This window comes from Ictalurus furcatus, chromosome 12 (genome assembly GCF_023375685.1).
Source record: "Ictalurus furcatus strain D&B chromosome 12, Billie_1.0, whole genome shotgun sequence".
In the NCBI taxonomy this organism is placed as follows: Eukaryota; Metazoa; Chordata; class Actinopteri; order Siluriformes; family Ictaluridae; genus Ictalurus; species Ictalurus furcatus.
Genome location: NC_071266.1, coordinates 9989526 through 10007854, shown reverse-complemented (window position 1 = coordinate 10007854; position 18329 = coordinate 9989526). Strand labels below are relative to the sequence as shown.

Sequence of the window (18329 nt, the reverse complement as noted above, 5' to 3'; positions counted from 1 at the left end):
TGCATTGATTCATGATTTTGTACAAGTCCTCTGGCAATGTCAGATCCCTGTCTCTCTTTCTCTCTTTCTCTCTCTGTGCTTGAGGTCATTTATTGATCGTCTTTCCCTTCCTTTTTTCACTCTTTGCTCCATGAATATGTTTCGTGTTATCCTGAGACTGAATATGTTTTCTATTCTCGACAGAGCGGCGGGAAAAGCAGGGGGAAAATCAAACGATTTGTATACAACCGTGAATAAAAATGAGTAGAAACAATAGAACCCGGGCACAGATAACATGTTTCGCATGCTGTGGTTTGTGACATTAACATCTCACTTGTGTACGTGTGATGTACATGTAAACTAAACAGATTAATATTAGCATGTTAACATTAGCATGCATCAGATGGAATCCCAGTCGCTTCATGTTCATGTTCAGGGCCACTGCAGTACTTTATGAGCTCAACTGAAGTTTGGTCTTTAAGGACAGAATTTACCCAGAAGACAGTGCGATTTGAGGACGTATACTCTTGGAAGTTATGAAGGAAAGTGCATATTACAGGATCACAAACATAGGCTCTAATTTTCACCAGTAGGCTTCGGTGCTTATGTCTATAATGGACCAATGCTGCCACCTAGTGGTCAGATGCAAATAACTAAATAAATAAATTCATACACAAATGGGCCAAGACGCAAAGCCCTTTATATAGTGGTTTTATCAGGAAGAAAATACAAATAACGTAAAAGCTCCACTGGTAGCACACTAATACAATACAGTACAATATTGTTCAGTACTATAGCTATGCAGGGAACAAATGACTAGTGCTATATTAACACCTACAGCACTACTATTAATTAGGAATGAATACTGGGTAATTACTCCGTAAATAATAATAAAATAATAGTTTGGTAGTTTGTTATGAACGTATCTCCTGAGGAACTACTAGCTAACTACAGATTAATGTTGCATTGGGCTTCCCTGCTGAAAAAAACAACAATAGAAACCATCACATACATTCTAATGGTTTCCACTACAAATAGCATTACAAACCATCAGTTAACCATTAAAACTTACCCAATGTCAAAGATGTTCTATTGGTCCTTAATGCTATCCAATAGACACGACATGCCACCAATAGAAGGCAACAAATTACATGTAGAGACCCACAGGGACCATTACAGTTCCCATTAAAACCATTACAAATTCAATGAGGGTTTCTATTTTTTTTTCCAGCAGGGTTACTTTGGATTTGAATTATGCCATTACGTTTGAGCTACAAAGTGGGAAAACAACATGGACACCTCCATGTTTGTCTTTTGTTAGCAACAAACTAGCCAGCTAACTATGATGAGTGATGTATATTCTTTCCTTCAAAACAGTGAACTGTATAGTCAGTGTTATAGATTTAACAAGTAATTATATCTTATGTTAATTGATCAAAAGCAAAGCTTTACAGTATGAACCATTTAAGGAAAGAAGTGCTGCTTTGTTGACTGTTCCTAGCGTGTGCAGTCATGTTGATTTGATATCACTAGTTGAACGTGGAGGACCTCAGAGTTGAGGGATGTTTTCTTTGGTTTTTCCTAGTCAGAGTAGCCTTCTCCAACACTTATATATAATAAATACCATATAAATGTTTAGTCTCTGTATAGTTCCCTGTGAGTTAGTGAACAGTATATTGTAAAGTGTTAGCACTTATTTAGTTACATGAATCAGTTCATGCTGGTGAGCCTTTGATAATGGAGACGAAGAAACAATTCTCTAAACCTGACGTTTAAACATAATACTGCATCCAATATATATATATATATATATATATATATATATATATATATATATATATATATATATATATATATTCAAACTCTAGACTTATATGGTTACTAGTCACCTGTTATAAGAAATGAGTTGGCTACCATTTGTTTTGCCATACCATTTTCATATATATATATATATATATGAAAATGGTATGGCAAAACAAATGGTAGCCAACTCATTTCTTATAACAGGTGACTAGTAACCATATAAGTCTAGAGTTTGAATACTGAGAAACACTCTTGAGTGACATCTTTGATGTGGAATTAAAATTTTGATAGACTACAGTTGCTTTGGAGGTGGGAATGGATGAGCAAACTTCTCTTTTTTCCCATCCTTCTAAATCTCAGGAAAGCTAGAGATTAATGCTACAGGAAGCGGCTAACCTAAAGGATTCCCCACTATTTACCTTTGCTTATTCCATGCTGGGTAACGACCAAATGCAAATGTAAGAACACAAAATCATACATTCTGTCAAATAATCATACATATTCTGCCAAAAAGCCGGCATTTTTGGCTACTTTTATGGGTAATGCTAAAATAATATATAAATTATGTACAGCTCTGTGCCAGATTCAAAAAGATTGGATTGTGAATAAATTTCAATAATAATAATAATATTTTTCTATTCTGGTTCAAGTTCAGCTTCCCGTGTGGAGTTTATTATTTTTATTTTTCCTGGTCAGGATGGTGGGAATACACCCTGGATGTCGAGCATCGCAGTGCACCATGTGCACACACATTCACACTTAGGTTACTGAAGATGAATTAATTATTATAAATTTAATATAAGTAGTTAAGATTAATATTGTGGTCCGTCTTTCATAATAAATACAATAACATTGGCACATGAATAATAATGGCAAAAAAAACCCACAAAGAAAAATATGGTGGAATCAGTAAAACTTGAGTGTATGAACAAAATGTTATAGTTTATTGTTGTGTATGAAATCATCTTCTGGATGGTTGGTTTCTTCTTCTTCTTCTTCTTTTGGGTTTAAACGATACTGCTTGCACACCATCATTACCAGCTCACTATAGCATACTGAGCTTTTATTTCTGTATTCTCTTATTTATAACATGTGTGTAGAATGATTTTGTATCTTGAGGCATTTTGGAGAGAAAACATGTTTTGCTGCATAGAAACCAAACACATTACTGAATCCCGCTTAGAGCAACAACAACAAAAAAAAACAACAAAAAAAAGAAGGAAGGAAGAAAGAAAGAAAGAAAGAAAGAAAGAAAGAAAGAAAAACCATGCCTGCTCTCCAGAATTCAACTCAACTTACATTATCTTCATTTACATTTCAAATACAGCACAGGGGGTACAGCCGAGTGTATCCTTTGGCTATTTTTATAAACCATAAGCACAGAAGAGAGTGGAAAATTGGACTGAATCCTAGAGTGTGAATCTTTTTTTTTTTTGTAAGTGTGTAGCTGTATTACTGCTTACAATAAATAAATAAATCAAATCATGATACAAAATCAGATGCTTGAAATGTTTAATTTATATACAAAACAAAATTATCACCACTTTCATAAATTGTCAAAAACAAAAAAATTTAAGTAATCTACCAAGATTATACCAATTATATAAAGAATACTGTTTAATTTAAAAAAAAAAAAAAAAAATTATACAGAGTGTTCGCCATTAATATTGGTACCCTTGGTAAATATGAGCAAAGGCGGCTTTGAAAGGCTCTGGTCTCATGGATATCAAACAATTGCAAACACAACACAGGTTTATTTAAAAAAAAAAAAAAAAAAAAAAGTCTGTTAAATATAGGTGTGCAACAATTATTGGCACCCCTACGAATTCTTATGAGAAAAATATATTTGACGTATATTCCCATTTATAGTTGGTTGTGTTAGTTAAGGGTGCCAATAATTGTTGCACACCTAACAAAGATTTACATTTTGTGATGAACCGGTGTTTTGTTTGCAATTGTTTGATATCCATGAGAGCAGAGATGAGTTTGTTTTTTTTAAACAAAAGATCAAAAGGTTAAACAAGGAATTTTTCACAACCTTCTTTGCTCATATTTACCAAGGGTGCCAATATTCGTGGAGGGCACTGTAATAATAATAATTTTTTTTAAAAAAAGGCAAAAATCAAATGTAACCAATTAATGATTTAATACAAGCCAGCACTTCTTTAGAGTTCCAAAACAACAAAATGTGATGTGTGAAAGGTTCATCTGAATCCAGATCTTCAAACTGGCTCCAAATTTTTCAACCTGTGGACACAAACATATAACATTATATTCCAATAATATTCATGATTTGACATTTTAATTATTCATTTCCTTATTATTATGAAGTAAATCATCAAAGGTTTCTTAATTTCTGTGAAATGGTGATGTAAACTTATGAGATTACATTGCATTTTTTTTTTTTACGATGTGCCATTTTGCTGTGGTACAAGAGGAATAAAATACTTTGTGATGTGCTGTTATAGGAAAATAATCAGCTTCAGGGTGGCAACAGACTACGTTTACATGGACAGCAGTAATCTAATTATTGACCTTATTCTGAATAAGACAATATTCTGATTCAGGTGTTTACATGAGTTGCTTTTAGAATATTAGTTTCATGTTCACGTTTTAAATGTTATAGAACATAGATCGATTGATGTCACACGTCATTACTTCCCCACGCCATGTCGTCCCTCCAGAATTTCACTTATCGACATACAGTTGGTCTTCGTTATGGTACCGTATACAGTTTTGGGTGGTTTTATTTTTAATTTTACGAAAGCGTTAAGTGCAGTTAATTATTTGTCATGCTATACGTGCTAATAGACGACTGCTTGAAGCCGTGGGCTGTGTCCCAAACCACATCCCAAACTGCATACTTACCTAAATGTGTGTATTTCTCCTACTATACAGTCGGTTAGTACGCGGTTTCGGACGCAGCCGTGCTCTCTCGTTTGCCGTGAAACGGTTGAGCGCTGCCGTGTGTGTACGTGTCCTGTTGCAAAATGCGGTGAAAACTCCCACGCGACATTAATAGTGTGATTAAGGTGTGTACATGTCTGTAATACACTTCGATAATGCGACTAAAACAGGAGTACTCCACGTCTTAATTCGATTCGTGTTTACTTCGAGTATGACTTTGGTTGGATTAAGGTCATCAATAATCGCTGTTTACATGCTAGTTTCTTAATCAGGGTATCGTCTTCATATTGGATTATTGTTGTCCATGTAAACGTACTGAGTGACTGTCACGTCAGGTTGCATCGTGCCAGCCAGTCGCTGATTATTTTCAATTATTTACAACAGCACAACTCCAAGAGTTTAATTTCTTACATGCTCAATAAGTTATGTTACAATAAGTTATTTTTAATGTTCTCTGCCATGTGCGTATGAGCACATGCACTCACGCGCATACACACACTCAGGATATTGACTCTAAAAGCAGTTATACAGGATATGGGATGCCTCAAAGGTGGAGCTTCCTCCTCACATAAACACACAAAAACACACTTCGAGGAAGGAAGTAACCACTTGTATATACAGGACAGAAGTCAAGCTGACACTATTATGAGCATGACATGTCAATCGATATGTTCTTCTGAACACACAAACCCTGCAAAGGACGGAATAAAGCATGCCACGCACGCCGTTTTATAACAGCATGATCATAAGTATTTTAAGCCTCTTATACCACATCAATGTGACAATGTTTACAATTTGTTATTTATTTAAGAATGATGCATCATACTTTCTATCCTTTTATATTCACATTTAAATGTTATACGTAACATTATAGGGTTACGCGAAACCTAACCCTTACGTTATAGCAGCTATAAACAGTCATTGTCTCACCAGCCTCTCTTTTGAAATATATACAGCTTGACACGTTACCATGAAACCACAAAAGGTTCCTGTGTAAGTTGTTACTATAGGAACTAAACTATAAAAGAATACAACAATGTCTTAGAAACACTTTCTCTATACTTTTGGCCACATAAAATGTCCAAATGTTGGCCGCCATATCAATCACACTTTAAAAGGTGTGCTATGCCATTGCTTTTACTGAAAGTGCTAACTGCTTTTGTAACACTCTACCGCATTTTATTGTGGGTAACGCTAGCACCAGAACACCTACACTTTTTCTAGTCACAGATGTTAGTCATAATTAAAGTTACCTTGCAGGTAGGTAGCTAAGTTTATGCTCAGCATGTTATCCTCTTATTGCATATCAGACCGTGATTGGTTTAAACCACTTGGGTGGGCCTACTTTGATTCACAAACAAATGAGTTTGTGATGTCATAAGTTTTTCAATGAAGCATTGTTGAAATAGCCTTGGGTTACAATGATTAATGGAAATTTTAACAAACCTAATTCTAATCTATATAATCAGTTCACCACAACTTCAAACTGTACACAATTCCAGTTAACTCTGCATATATGGAAGTCAAAAAAAGGAGAACGCGTTTACTTACTTTGTGCGTGAAAAGGAACTCCAGGCCTGCCTCCTTGCCCGAGTTGTCATAATGACAGAGGGTGGAGCTGTAAAAGTGGGCAGGGCTTCACTGCAGGAACCTGGAGATGCTGGAATCTTAGAAATGAACTCTTGTGAGATCAGGTTTTGGAAATAGAGCTTTTGAGAGGAAGTGTGTTGGGAACCGACACTTTGGGGATGTGGAGTTGGAGAGCTTGTCCTTCTTGCAGATGGAATTAAAGGAAAGATGTCATTTCCAAGACTCTGAACTCTCTGGGAGACAGCCAAACCAAAGAGAGATGCAGAGTTTGGAGAAGAAAGCTCAAAGCTGGGGTTGAGTTTAGATTTTGAGACATGGGGTAAAGTAGATTGAACGGAATTGGGTTGGTGAGTTTGAGGATTGGACTGGGAAGAGCTTGTGAAAGGTGTGTCGGAGTTGGAGGACTGCTGGTTAGATGAAAGGTTTACATCCCAGTAGGGGTCTTGGGTATATGAGGCATCATATGTAGGGTCATGGTGAGGGTCATATCTGGATGGATTTGGGTTTTGGATAGTGAAAGTGTTTGCTGCTTTGTCTTCCTCAACTTCCTCTTTCCCAAAACTATCAGTTTCCTCTAGATTCTGTGTCTCAGTGTCTTCCTCTTCCCAGCAAACAGAAAGTTGTGGTGGTGGTGGTGGAACATCATCCACCATTTCTTCATCAAACACCTTTGTAGAGGTCTTTAATTTAGCTTCTTTCCCATCATGATCATCATCACCACTTAGAAATCTCATTCTAATTTCTCTGTACTGCTCTATCCAGTCTCTCTCGTCTTGAACTTCCATCTTGTCTCTGTCCTCCGGGAGGTGTTTCTCTGCATCCATATTCAGCTTTAATTTCCCAAATGCTTCTGTGATACCCAGCTCTTTATTTGTTTCCTCTAGATTCTCAGATTCAGCATCTGTTCTCTCAAGCATCACCATCTCCTTGGTACCCATCTCGGTCTTCTCAATCTCTCTCGATTCGGAAATACTTCCCTCCAGATTTTCTCCTGTATCTCCATTAATCTCCATCGTCTCAGAGTTCTCCATTGTGAGGAGAACCTCGTATTGTCTCATGCTTTGCGGTCTTCTCCGGGGCACCACGGTGAAGGTGGTGAGGCAGTCTCTCCGAGAGCCGTTTCTCAGCAGCTCACAGCCAGGCGGCACTACAGGATCGCCATCCAGAGATTCAGACACTGGAGGAAGGGTCGGAGGTGCTAGAGGTGAATGTGTGACAGACCTAAAGAGAGGAGATTATGAAGGGGCCAGATCAATTAAGAACAATCCAGCAGGAGAGCTGTATAATGAAGCAGCTAGAGAAGTTTCGCAAAAGCCTCTCACTGCACAAAGATCACCAGTTAATGGTAAAGCTAGCATTACACTGAACTCTCACGATCACTGTCTCTCAGTGACTATCCAATTTTATATTGGAAACTGTGCCAAATTCAGCAGAGTGACTGCAACTTCCCCAAACTAATGTAAAAAAAAATTTCATTTGGGAGTTTTTTTTTTTGTTTTTTTGTTTTTAAAACACAGGTCAAAGTCAGGTCATGAAGTACGTTCAAATGTATCTTTCAAGACTAAACGTCTCGTTCCTTCTAATCAAATTGTCATCCAAGAGTGCTTTCAATTGTATAACGTGCAATGTGATATTACATTTAGTGCTGAACGACAATTGGGATTAAAATGGTTTGCACTTGGAGCCAAAAGGATGAAAAAATGTGTAGAAATACCAATCAAATGAGACATCATTCTGCTCCATGGTTTTCATTCTGTGTGTAAATTCAGCCAGGACCTCAGCCATTAGAGGGGATGATGGGAAGGACAAACAGGTTGATTTAAAATAGCTGGATTGATTGAAACTGGCTTCAGTAGAGTTGTCCTCTTCAGCATCCTCTAGAAAGGATCCTGTATATGACCTTTCTGATGAGAAAGAACATACGACTTTGTCCTTACAACCTTCCACCCTGTGTCCTACCTCTTTCTCTTTGCATACACACACACTTATTTTACATCATAAGATAATCCATACAGTATAACCCATAGCAAAAATAAATATCCTAAATTGACCAGCTGTATAACTCAATTATTTGCCCATTTTGCTTTTCAAAAAACATTCTATTTCCTTTTTATTGATGTTCATAAAATGAATGTGGTACACAAAAGCAACATAAATGTTTTTTTTTTTTAAATACGAAAAAATTTTTACCACATGGCAAAAGTTTAAAGTACATCACAACAGAGACCACTGCTAGAAAATAGAATACAAATATTTAATTAACAGGAAACAAAACAGAAAAAGCTGATAAATAATTTATTATAATATAACATGGCTCTGCTTTTAAGTGTGAAATAAAGAAGAGGTTACAATGACAAGGTGAAATTGGACCAGAATAGAGGATCAATCAATATTTAATTAAAGTAAAACGTCAATAATTGGCCAAACAGATGCATGTCACGGCTTAATTACTTCTGTTACTAATTAACTGTTGAAAGAAAGATGGTGATATTTAGAAGGCATTTTGAAGGCACTCACTTTATATATTGGATGCACGGACAAAACTTAAAAAAAAAAAGTCATCAGCCCCGTCTTCCCATGAGCCTATTATCTAACATAGTTTCATTGTGGTTAATTAAAAACATTACATTTACTGTTCAGTGCTCACAATAACCAGGCAACTGTTTAAAATGGATCAGGCCTTTAGATACCCTCTTACTTTGTACACTTTGTATCTTCAATCCTACAGATTTATTGAAATTACAAGAAAAAAAAAAGGCATGATCTCAAGATAAGGGACCAAAAATTCTGGAAATTATATAATATTTTATATAGATAATATAGTTTTAAAATTTTTTTAAAAAACAAACAAACAGCATGTCATTCATTTCTTAATTTACTGCGAGGCCCATTTAATTTCTGATTGTTAAAATTAATTGCATATTATAGATGACATATCAAACAGCAACAGCTGTAACATTGCTGATCATCTACGACTAGTTATTCTCCTTTTCGATTCATTCATAATGAGGCCTGGATCAGCTTCTCTGACACACATGAGGCACACAGAGCGACCATGGGATCAATAACATGGATAACACGGACATATACATGACAGAAAGGTGACAAAGCTGACAAAGAGACGCAGAGGCAGAACAGGAGGAGGAGAAGGAAAAGGGAATCTGCCCTTCACCAGTGAGCTGGACAATAAGACAGAAGCAACAATAATGGAGCCATGTTGTCTCCTAAGCGCCCCCTCCTGGCGGGACAGTGTCTGCACACAAGCACAGAGGCAAGCCAACACTTACTGAACATGTCTTCCTGGAGTGCCTGACATTTCCCTTTCTGTCACATCATCTTTTAAAGTAGTTCCTTAAATATACGAGTAATTTATTGCTGTATGAAAATAATAATGGTGTAGCATGTACCTTTATCAGAAGTGTCTGGCAAGGAAGGGCTTGTGCGTGGAGGAGGAGGAGCTCTGCGTTTATTCCTCCTGAGAGACGACTCAGAGGATGAGGCTCGACTCAGAACACCCTGAACACACACACAAAGCATGTTTGATAAAAATATTTGCATCACGTTATTTGCATGATAATTCATAGCCACCTCGAAAGATTTAATGCAGTCAGCCATGTTTTTCCCACCCTAATTTCTTTCCTTATACAAACCCAGATATGATCTGGAATGATATCACGCTGTTAGATCCTGAATTTATTTCCAAGTTACTTATTGTGGCTTATGCAAATATAAAGTTATCGTTCATCCATCACACCTGTGGTTCTTCCCCATACAGTTGCCACAAAGTTCGAAGTACACAGTTGTATGGAATGTCTTTGTATGCTGTAGCTTTACAATTTCCCTTTACTGAAACTTAGAGGCCCAAATGTGTTCCAGCATGACAATGTCCCTGTGTACAAGTAGAAGGACTTGAATGTCCTGCACAGAGCCCTGACCCAGAAAACCCCACTGAACACCTTTGGGATGAACTGGAACACCGACTGCACCCCAGACCTCCTCACCAACAGCAGTGCCTGACCTCACTAATGCTCTTGTAGCTGAATGAACAAAAATCCCCACAACCACGCTCCAAAATCTAGTGGAAAGCCTTCCCGGAAGAGTGGAGCTTATTATAACAGCAAAGGGGGACTAAATCTGGAATAGGATGTTCAACAAGCACGTATGAATGTGAGGGTCAGGTGTGCACAAACTTTTGGTCATATAGCGCATATTTAATTACAATAGTTCAGATTAACCATTCTTCTAATGATTCATACTTCTTTTATTTTAAACATGCGCTGGGTAAAGACAATATGTCCACAACACTGGAGATGCCCAATTTATCTGAGGTCATGAGTTAAGTTTCTCGAGATCTATTTCTTGGCCAGGAAATACTTAACTTTTGCCAACTAGTGTATATTGAAATAAATGAGAAATCGATTTAATGAGATCATTCTGGCCACAGGAACATACACGTGGAGATGACTGATAATATTACACTTTTTTAAAATGGTATTTGGCAGACGCCCTTATCCAGAGCGACTTACATACATCTCATTTATACAACTGAGCAGTTGAGGGTTAAGGGCCTTGCTCAAGGGCCCAACAGTGGTAGCTTAGTGGTGCTGGCATTTGAACTCATGACCTTCTGGTCAGAAGACCAATGTCCTAACCATAGAGCTACCACAATATTGTTTTCATTTTAGAATGACTTTAAAAGACATAACAGTGTCACAAACGGTGCAACATAGATTATACTATTAGGGTTATCCTAAACCAATCATGAGAATGGACTTTTTGCCTGTTTTTCCTGGAGGACATGTATTAAGTGATGTTGTTCCACAACATAGTAAGTCATGGGCTCGAGCTCCATGCTTCCATAGAATCTAGTATCACAAATTAGTATAAGATAATGATTACAACATCATTATAATTTGTGGCTCCATGATACTTAATTTATGGCTTCAAAATATTAACTAGAAGAATCCCTATATTTTTTCGAAGGCCATGCCTTATTAATAAATAAGGTCACCTCAGCTGTAGCTGTCTTTCTAAAATGACCAGCCCTTTGAGTTCAAAAGATTTCAGAAATAGATAGAGAAAAACACCAACACTGCCTATACACTCTTCTAGGCTAAATGTCGAACCTTTAAAAAGTTTCTTTTCCCCCTAGCGAACCAAACAACAGAGGGTTCCCTTATCAGAGAGAATTTAAGGAAGCTATTAACTCTGAACTATCCAAAAATATGCTAATATGCTTTCATGCACCATTGTACATTTCTCCCGATGTCTACGCACCTGGTTTTCATTATCAGTGGACGGCAGTGTGGATTGTTGACTAGAGTTCAGTTCACAAGAGATGCTCCGGGAGCCGAGCATGCTGGGAGGCTGAGGCGCCCGTCTCTTCTTCGTCATTTCTGAAGACGCCGTGGATGAGGCGGAGTTTGCGTTGGAACAGCCCGTATTGTTGGCATGCTGATCTTTCAGCACTAGAGGGGTGGCAGCACTGATGGGGTTGGTGTTGGTAGCAGTCTATTGTCGACAGAGAAAGATAAAGATAAATTAAAAGAACAGGGTGGAACAGGAAACAGGAAGTAGCAGAGGCTAATTAGATGTCTGATGCAGATACAGAAACATCCAAAGGAACAACCAAATTCTGCTTTCATGTCCGTTAAAATAATAGATGATCAAACAGATCTTAAAGCATGTTAAAGCAAGCACTAGGAAAGGCGATATTTACAGTATATCTGGAAGGGAAAACAATCTGTTCTGTATAACTGCGCACATGGTTAAAAAAAAAAGGTGCACATGGGAGGTGACTCATGCAGCAACTGTGATTACCAATTAATAATTCAGTGCAGTGCATGGTGAGCCAGAACATTAAAGTTAAGCTTGAGAATTTAAGAGACAGTAAGATCTAACCGACCTCTTCAGCCGATTTCCTGCTTCTTCTGAACAAGCCGAGTAATCCACTGTTCTCTTCCTCTCCGAGGACTTTCTCCTGCATCGCCAATTTGTCCTTCTTGCAATCTGGACAGACACACAAAAGCAAACACAGTCCATATAATGAAATGTGCATGCAACTGAACAGTGATACATTTTTAATTTTTCGGTATGACTCAAGGTGTGTCGCATATGTACATTTCTATCAAGCGATACACGAAGCAAGCACAAGCATCACGCTCTATTAATTAACTAATGCTGTTGGTATCAGATGTGTGAAGTAATATTAAATCATAATTTTTGCACATTTTATGATCATTCTGAAGCACTAAAGTAGAAACTTGATATGAAAGTTTATCATTAAAACCTGGCAAGTGTATAACTATGTCGTCAAATGGCGGAAAAGGGTCTGCGCAAATCTGCTCTATGGACATGTTTATTAGACGTATTAATGTTAAATTTATATATTTGTATACACAGCAATGTTTCATGTAGAAACACCTCAAATTGCATGCAGAATAGATATGTTTACACACATACACTTTCAGTAAGTCAGGGCCATAGCGCGTTTAAGTACCTTTATTAGTCAGCGTTGCCGAGTCAGTTGGGGAACTTGAAACAGCTGTGAAAAGATAAAAAAAAAAAATAATAAAAATAAAAAATTTGTATTTACAAAAACAAACAAAAAAAAGTCACTTAAGACCAATATGATGAAGCACCAAGATCTAGATCTTCACAGCTAAGGCTACTGGAACGTTCCAATATAGGAACCTTTCCAAGAAACTTTAAATTCATGAAATCAAAATAGGAGTTTTGTGGCTTTTGGGACATGATTTGCCGTAATTGCAAGATAGACTTAAAATATAAAAATTGCACTTTATACATTATATTCGCAGTAAAACAAAAGAAAACACACAGGACTTTGCTGTGTTGCTTCCAATTTGTCAAATGCTAAAAAAAATTTCTAAATGTAGCACATTGCTGTGGCTCAGGTGGTAGAGCGGGTTGTCCACTAATCGTAGGGTTGGCAGTTCGATTCCCGGCCCACGTGACTCCACATGCCGAAGTGTCCTTGGGCAAGACACTGAACCCCAAGTTGCTCCCGATGGCAAGTTAGGGCCTTGCATGGCAGCTCTGCTACCACTGGTGTGATAGTGTGTGAGTGAATGGGTGAATGAGACACAGTGTAAAGCACTTTGGAAAAAAGCGCTATATAAGTGCGCCATTTACCACATTTTGCATCAGTCCTGTTACTTTACATAGTGGAAATGCAAACCAGTTGAGGAACTTTTTTAGCTCCTCCACAGATTCCACAACTTATCTAGAGAATTCCTGTGACAAAAATATGAATAAATAAATACCTTTTGCATACAGGTCTCTGATGCCATAGTCGTTGAGCGTTTTAGTCAGATCCAGAGGCTCTTCTGATTGGCTGTCTCTCAACAACACAGTGATTTTTGGATCCATCTCACACTTGTCACACACAGCTGGCATTAACTCGGCCAGGGGAACCCTGGGACTGACTCGCACTACGGCCTTATGGGACTTCCTGTAGTTTATCAACAGACGCACTGTGGCCTGAGAGTTTAAAATGGTTAGAGAAACAAAGATGGACAACAATTAACTAAGGAATGAAACCCAATGGGACATGCTAGGAAAATAATTAACGATACACAATGTATAGCATGTTCCAAAATACACTCTTTATATTTATTCATTAAACAACATGGCATACTTTATATCCATTTATAGTTATATTTAACGTTATAGAACGTCCATGAAACAAGCTCCTGTTATTGCAGATATAATCTGTTATTTCTCTTTTTTTTCTTTCTAATGAAGTTAATAAGACAAAAAACAATGCAGCTTGTCATTTTGTTCAGAAACCAGAAAGCATAAACTCATCTCAAGACTCCTGTGGCATAAAACCTAAAGTTTTAACCTCTGACTGTTACAATCACTTACACTGGAGACTCCTTCCAAATCTGTCAAATAAGCCTCACTGAAAACTTCACCATATCAATAATTATGTTTTTAATCCCTTTATATCGAGAGTCTGCCAGACAAGACCCTGTGAATGAGTTGTTGCTATAGAAACGATAACGTATTATTCAATTATAAGGAGCGTGTTTAAAATAAACCTCTGGTATTGTTTTTCAATATGTTTTGGCCAATCAGAATTGAGAATTCAACAGCACAGTGGTATAAACGTAAATAAAAGGACATCATCAGTGTGACATACAACATAGCAAGATTAGGAAAGGGGAGACTAGGCAAAGTATTGTTTTGATTCGTCTTCGCTTACCACAGGCATGTTCGGGGGCTTTCTGTTGTCACTTCGTTTAGGTTTAAGCGCAACAAGCTCAGTTTCAAGAGAGCCAATCAGAGAGCTGGGCTTGAATTTGAGCTTATTGTGATTTTTGGAAAAAAGCTCAAGCACATGGTCTGAGGGGTTCAGGTGGTACCGAGCACACAGAATGACCAGCACGTCCATCACTGGTTTACTGAAGGAACACAGACAAACACACATACGTACGTTATGCCACGGTGTCTGCATTCCACTTGAGTTACTCATTAAATTCATCAACACATTCTTTCTCTCTCTTGCTCTTTCTCACTCACCTGCTGTGCACTGTAACTGTTCTTTCGTGTCCCTCTGGGAGCAGCACGGTCAGGGTCAGGTCCCTTTCAATCAGATCCTCCTTCTCCATATTTCAGCCAGTGTTTGGTCACAGGTATCCGGAAATGTCCGCAATGTGTGTCCTATTGAAGTAAAATGTAAATACTTATCATATATAATTGAGTAATACATCAATTATGTATATACAAAGATATTTGATTTGCTAATTATTAATGCAATACTGCCTTGGCAGTACTAATCACAGCACTAATAACATCTGTATTGTGTTTTGTGAGCCCGCTGTTCATTTTTGGAGGTTTAGCGGAAGTTAGTGGCACTTAGCTGAAGCTAGCATTTTTGCAAGTTAAAATATAAACAAACACAGGCTCTCTACTTTCTCTTTGTTTCCTCCAAAGTCACATTAACAAAAACCCATTCATTCATTCAGTCAGCCATCCATTTTCAGTAACTTCTTTATCATGATCAGGGTCATGCTGGATCTGGAGTCTATCATGCAAGCTCTGGGTGTGAGGAGGGATATACAGTCCATAACAGGACACCATGTACACACACATGCACACCTAGGGGTAATTTTTTGGGAGTTGGGTGGAAACTGGAGAACTCTGACACGGCAAGAACATGTGAAACACCACACAGACAGTAAACAGTTATTTACAAGCAACACAACATGCTTATTCGCAAAGCCTCCTTGTCCTTCTTACTTTAGCGCTTGGTGGTCCGCATAATGCATTTTATTTCCCCTCTCCCATTTAAGGAGCCTGGAGTTCCACAGAAATAAGAGATTTTCCTTTGGGCAAATATTTTGTTGAATCTAAAAGAATGTGAAGCCAAAATTCACATAAAATTGTGCTGACTTAAAAATCACTGACCGCACCTTTAATAGTGCCGTTTTCATGATTTATGCAGGTCATTCTCAACCATGAGACATCACAGGTTCTCAAGTTTGCTCTTGTATACTGTTTTTTTGTCCATATTGTACAGTTCCATGTACATTTGTGTACTAAATCTACCCCTAGTAAGCACAGGGACAATAAGCAGAAAGAAACTTTCCACTGTGTCCGGTATTAATGCTCTAATACAGTATTAGCACTCTATAAGAGGGTGGTTTTTCCACTGCATAACAGAGCTACATGACTCACTGGGAATCTTTTAGCACCAAGTGGTGGAATGAAAATTATCTTTCATCCGACTCAGACCCTTCACACATGTATAATATAGGCTACCACTGGGGCTGCATGATGGTATTACGTTTAGGTATTCTTCTGAATATATTAAAAACACACAACGGTGAACCTTTGACATAATTACATACTGCATTATTTTGACTTCAATTATTTCTATTTCTTGGACGTGAATGCTGGGTTTCAGCCAATCACACAGAAGCGAGACAGGCGGAGCTGGCTATAACAGGAATATGATGTGTTTAAGTGTAGAAAAATGGCAAATCAGACCATGTTAAAGTATCGCTGCTCCTACTTTTGCTTTTTGACTTGATTTAAATAACGAGCTTAGGTGTGTGGGTGTGTGTTTTTTTTAAATAACTACTTTAACATTAATGTTGTTATTCTTATTAACTTTTATAATTTTGTTTTTTTTTTCTGTGTACTGCTTATTTTGTGTACAGCACTTTGAGAAGCTGCTTTTAAAGGTGCTCTATAAAATAAACATTATTATTATTATTATTATTATTATTATTATTATTAACAAATGAAAAAATTAAGTCATAATTATTAAATAAATAAAACCACAGATTTTAAAATATATACAAAGAAAAATTCAGTAACGTATTAACCTGCTTAAAATGTATAAATACATTTAACAATTGTTATTGGTTTCCTATTATTTCAAATATGTTTATACTTCTAATAAAAAAGGCACAATAATTAATTAATGCTTCATGATACAGGCCCATGCTTGATCACTGTTGCTTGTATGATATTTTAAGAATTAACCTGTGCATATTTATTTTAATTTTTTTAATACATAGGCCTAACTTAAAAAATAATAATAAAAAGTTAAATAGGCCTATAAACCTGTAACCTACGTGGTTTGCAATAATCCGTATAAATTACAAACTATTTAATAAAAGCGCAAAAAAAATCTTGCATTCGCGTGTTTCTTAAAAATATATATAATAAAGAGAAGATTATTAATAGTTTTGGGTGCGACTCGCGCTGTGGAAGGGTTCCACGGAAGTGACGTCACCGTTATTCCCCTGGAGAGTCTATCACAAGAAACCGTGATCGCTAAGAATTCACACGTTCACATGGGTGTATGTGTGTGTGTTTTCTCGGGTCAGTGGCATCACAGCTGCGCATTTATTTCGTGCCTCGCGGCCACAGAGACACGCACCAGCACGCACCAGCGCGCACACACCGCACACGCCCCGCGCGCGCTCAACGGGTGACGGTGCGCGGAAAAAGCCCAACAAAAAATACAAAACAAAACAAAATAAGACACGCGCACCTGATGCCAATTTAAGCACGCGCGCTAATTACTCGAGTCTTATAGGATAGCGTTTTAAATTTATTTACTTAGTGAGAACGGACACAGTAAGTGTACAGGTCAGTCTTTATAATCAGATTAAAAGTCTAGTAGTTTGTCCGACTTGTGTGTACGACCATTTATTTAGTTTTTATTTATTTATTTATTTATTTATTTATTTATTTTTTTTAACAGATTAGAAACTATATGAATTCTCAAGTTTTCAAGACACAAGTCATGTCGAACTTTCTGGTAGGTTAGTTGCATCAAGGTACAAGATGAATTATAACTATACACAGGAATGCATAAAATAACACTGAACCCAAGCCATGTTTGTGCTTGCTTATACACTTACCTCTCTGCTCGCCTGCACAACGCGTTGTCCTTTCAAACCTCTCCAGTCAAGTAAGTGTGTGTGTGTTTGAGAGAAGAGAGGCATGGTGGGTAATCTGCTTTGCTGACAGCACCTTATGGACCTCCCCAGTCCTGTGACATCAACAGCTCTCTTTCCTGTGTTTTTTTTTTTTTTTTTTGCATACAGCTTTAATTTAGAGAAGAGGGTGTTGTATTCAGAATGAGTTTTGAAAACTTTGGATAAAACAAAGTTATATCCAATTAGGGTGTGAGTTTGTGAAATTTTGTTCATTACATTTTTGCTTGATGCATTTTGTTGATTATATTCCTATTCAGTAGGTTTATATGTGTAAAACACCACATTTAGCTCCTTTTCTCTTTTGCGCATTTACACATTTATCTATTTAATCACGTCTGAGCGTCACCTCTGATATGGTCACTGTAATACTGTGGTATTTTTTAGTGAACACTCAAACGTTCTGGACATTGTGTAGCACAGAAATGTGTGTTAATGTGCCAGATGATGCAGGAAGCTTCAGGAATGTGGCAGCGAGTCACACAAGAGATTAGTAATCAGCTTACCTTTACTTACGGTCTTATCACATACACAGAGTGTGTGTAAGAGGACATTCCATGTTATACTTTTAAA

The 18329-nt window shown here is 37.3% G+C and overlaps 1 protein-coding gene across 1 annotated transcript; it reads right to left on the bottom strand.

Moving 5' to 3' along the window:
- Positions 1 to 2091: 2091 nt before the first annotated feature.
- On the bottom strand, positions 2092 to 17732 carry cobll1a (cordon-bleu WH2 repeat protein-like 1a). Its single transcript, XM_053638633.1, has 11 exons — positions 17682 to 17732; positions 14824 to 14964; positions 14507 to 14705; positions 13563 to 13779; positions 12779 to 12823; positions 12185 to 12288; positions 11557 to 11790; positions 9687 to 9795; positions 7994 to 8183; positions 6241 to 7500; positions 2092 to 4029 (listed from the first exon to the last, which is right to left on the bottom strand). The coding sequence occupies exons 2-11, from the start codon at positions 14910 to 14912 to the stop codon at positions 4005 to 4007; spliced, it is 2472 nt and encodes an 823-aa protein (XP_053494608.1). The 5' UTR covers positions 14913 to 14964; positions 17682 to 17732; the 3' UTR covers positions 2092 to 4004.
- Between the last annotated feature and the right edge of the window lie 597 nt (positions 17733 to 18329).

Coding starts and splice junctions, on each gene's coding strand:
- cobll1a (XM_053638633.1), bottom strand. CDS start 14,912: ATGGAGAAGGAGGATCTGATTGAAAGGGACCTGACCCTGACCGTGCTG. Junction 12,824..13,562: donor CAGAGACCTGTATGCAAAAG/GTATTTATTTAT, acceptor ATCTTTTCACAG/CTGTTTCAAGTTCCCCAACT. Junction 7,501..7,993: donor AATGATGTCTCATTTGATTG/GTATTTCTACAC, acceptor TCCTCTCTTTAG/GTCTGTCACACATTCACCTC.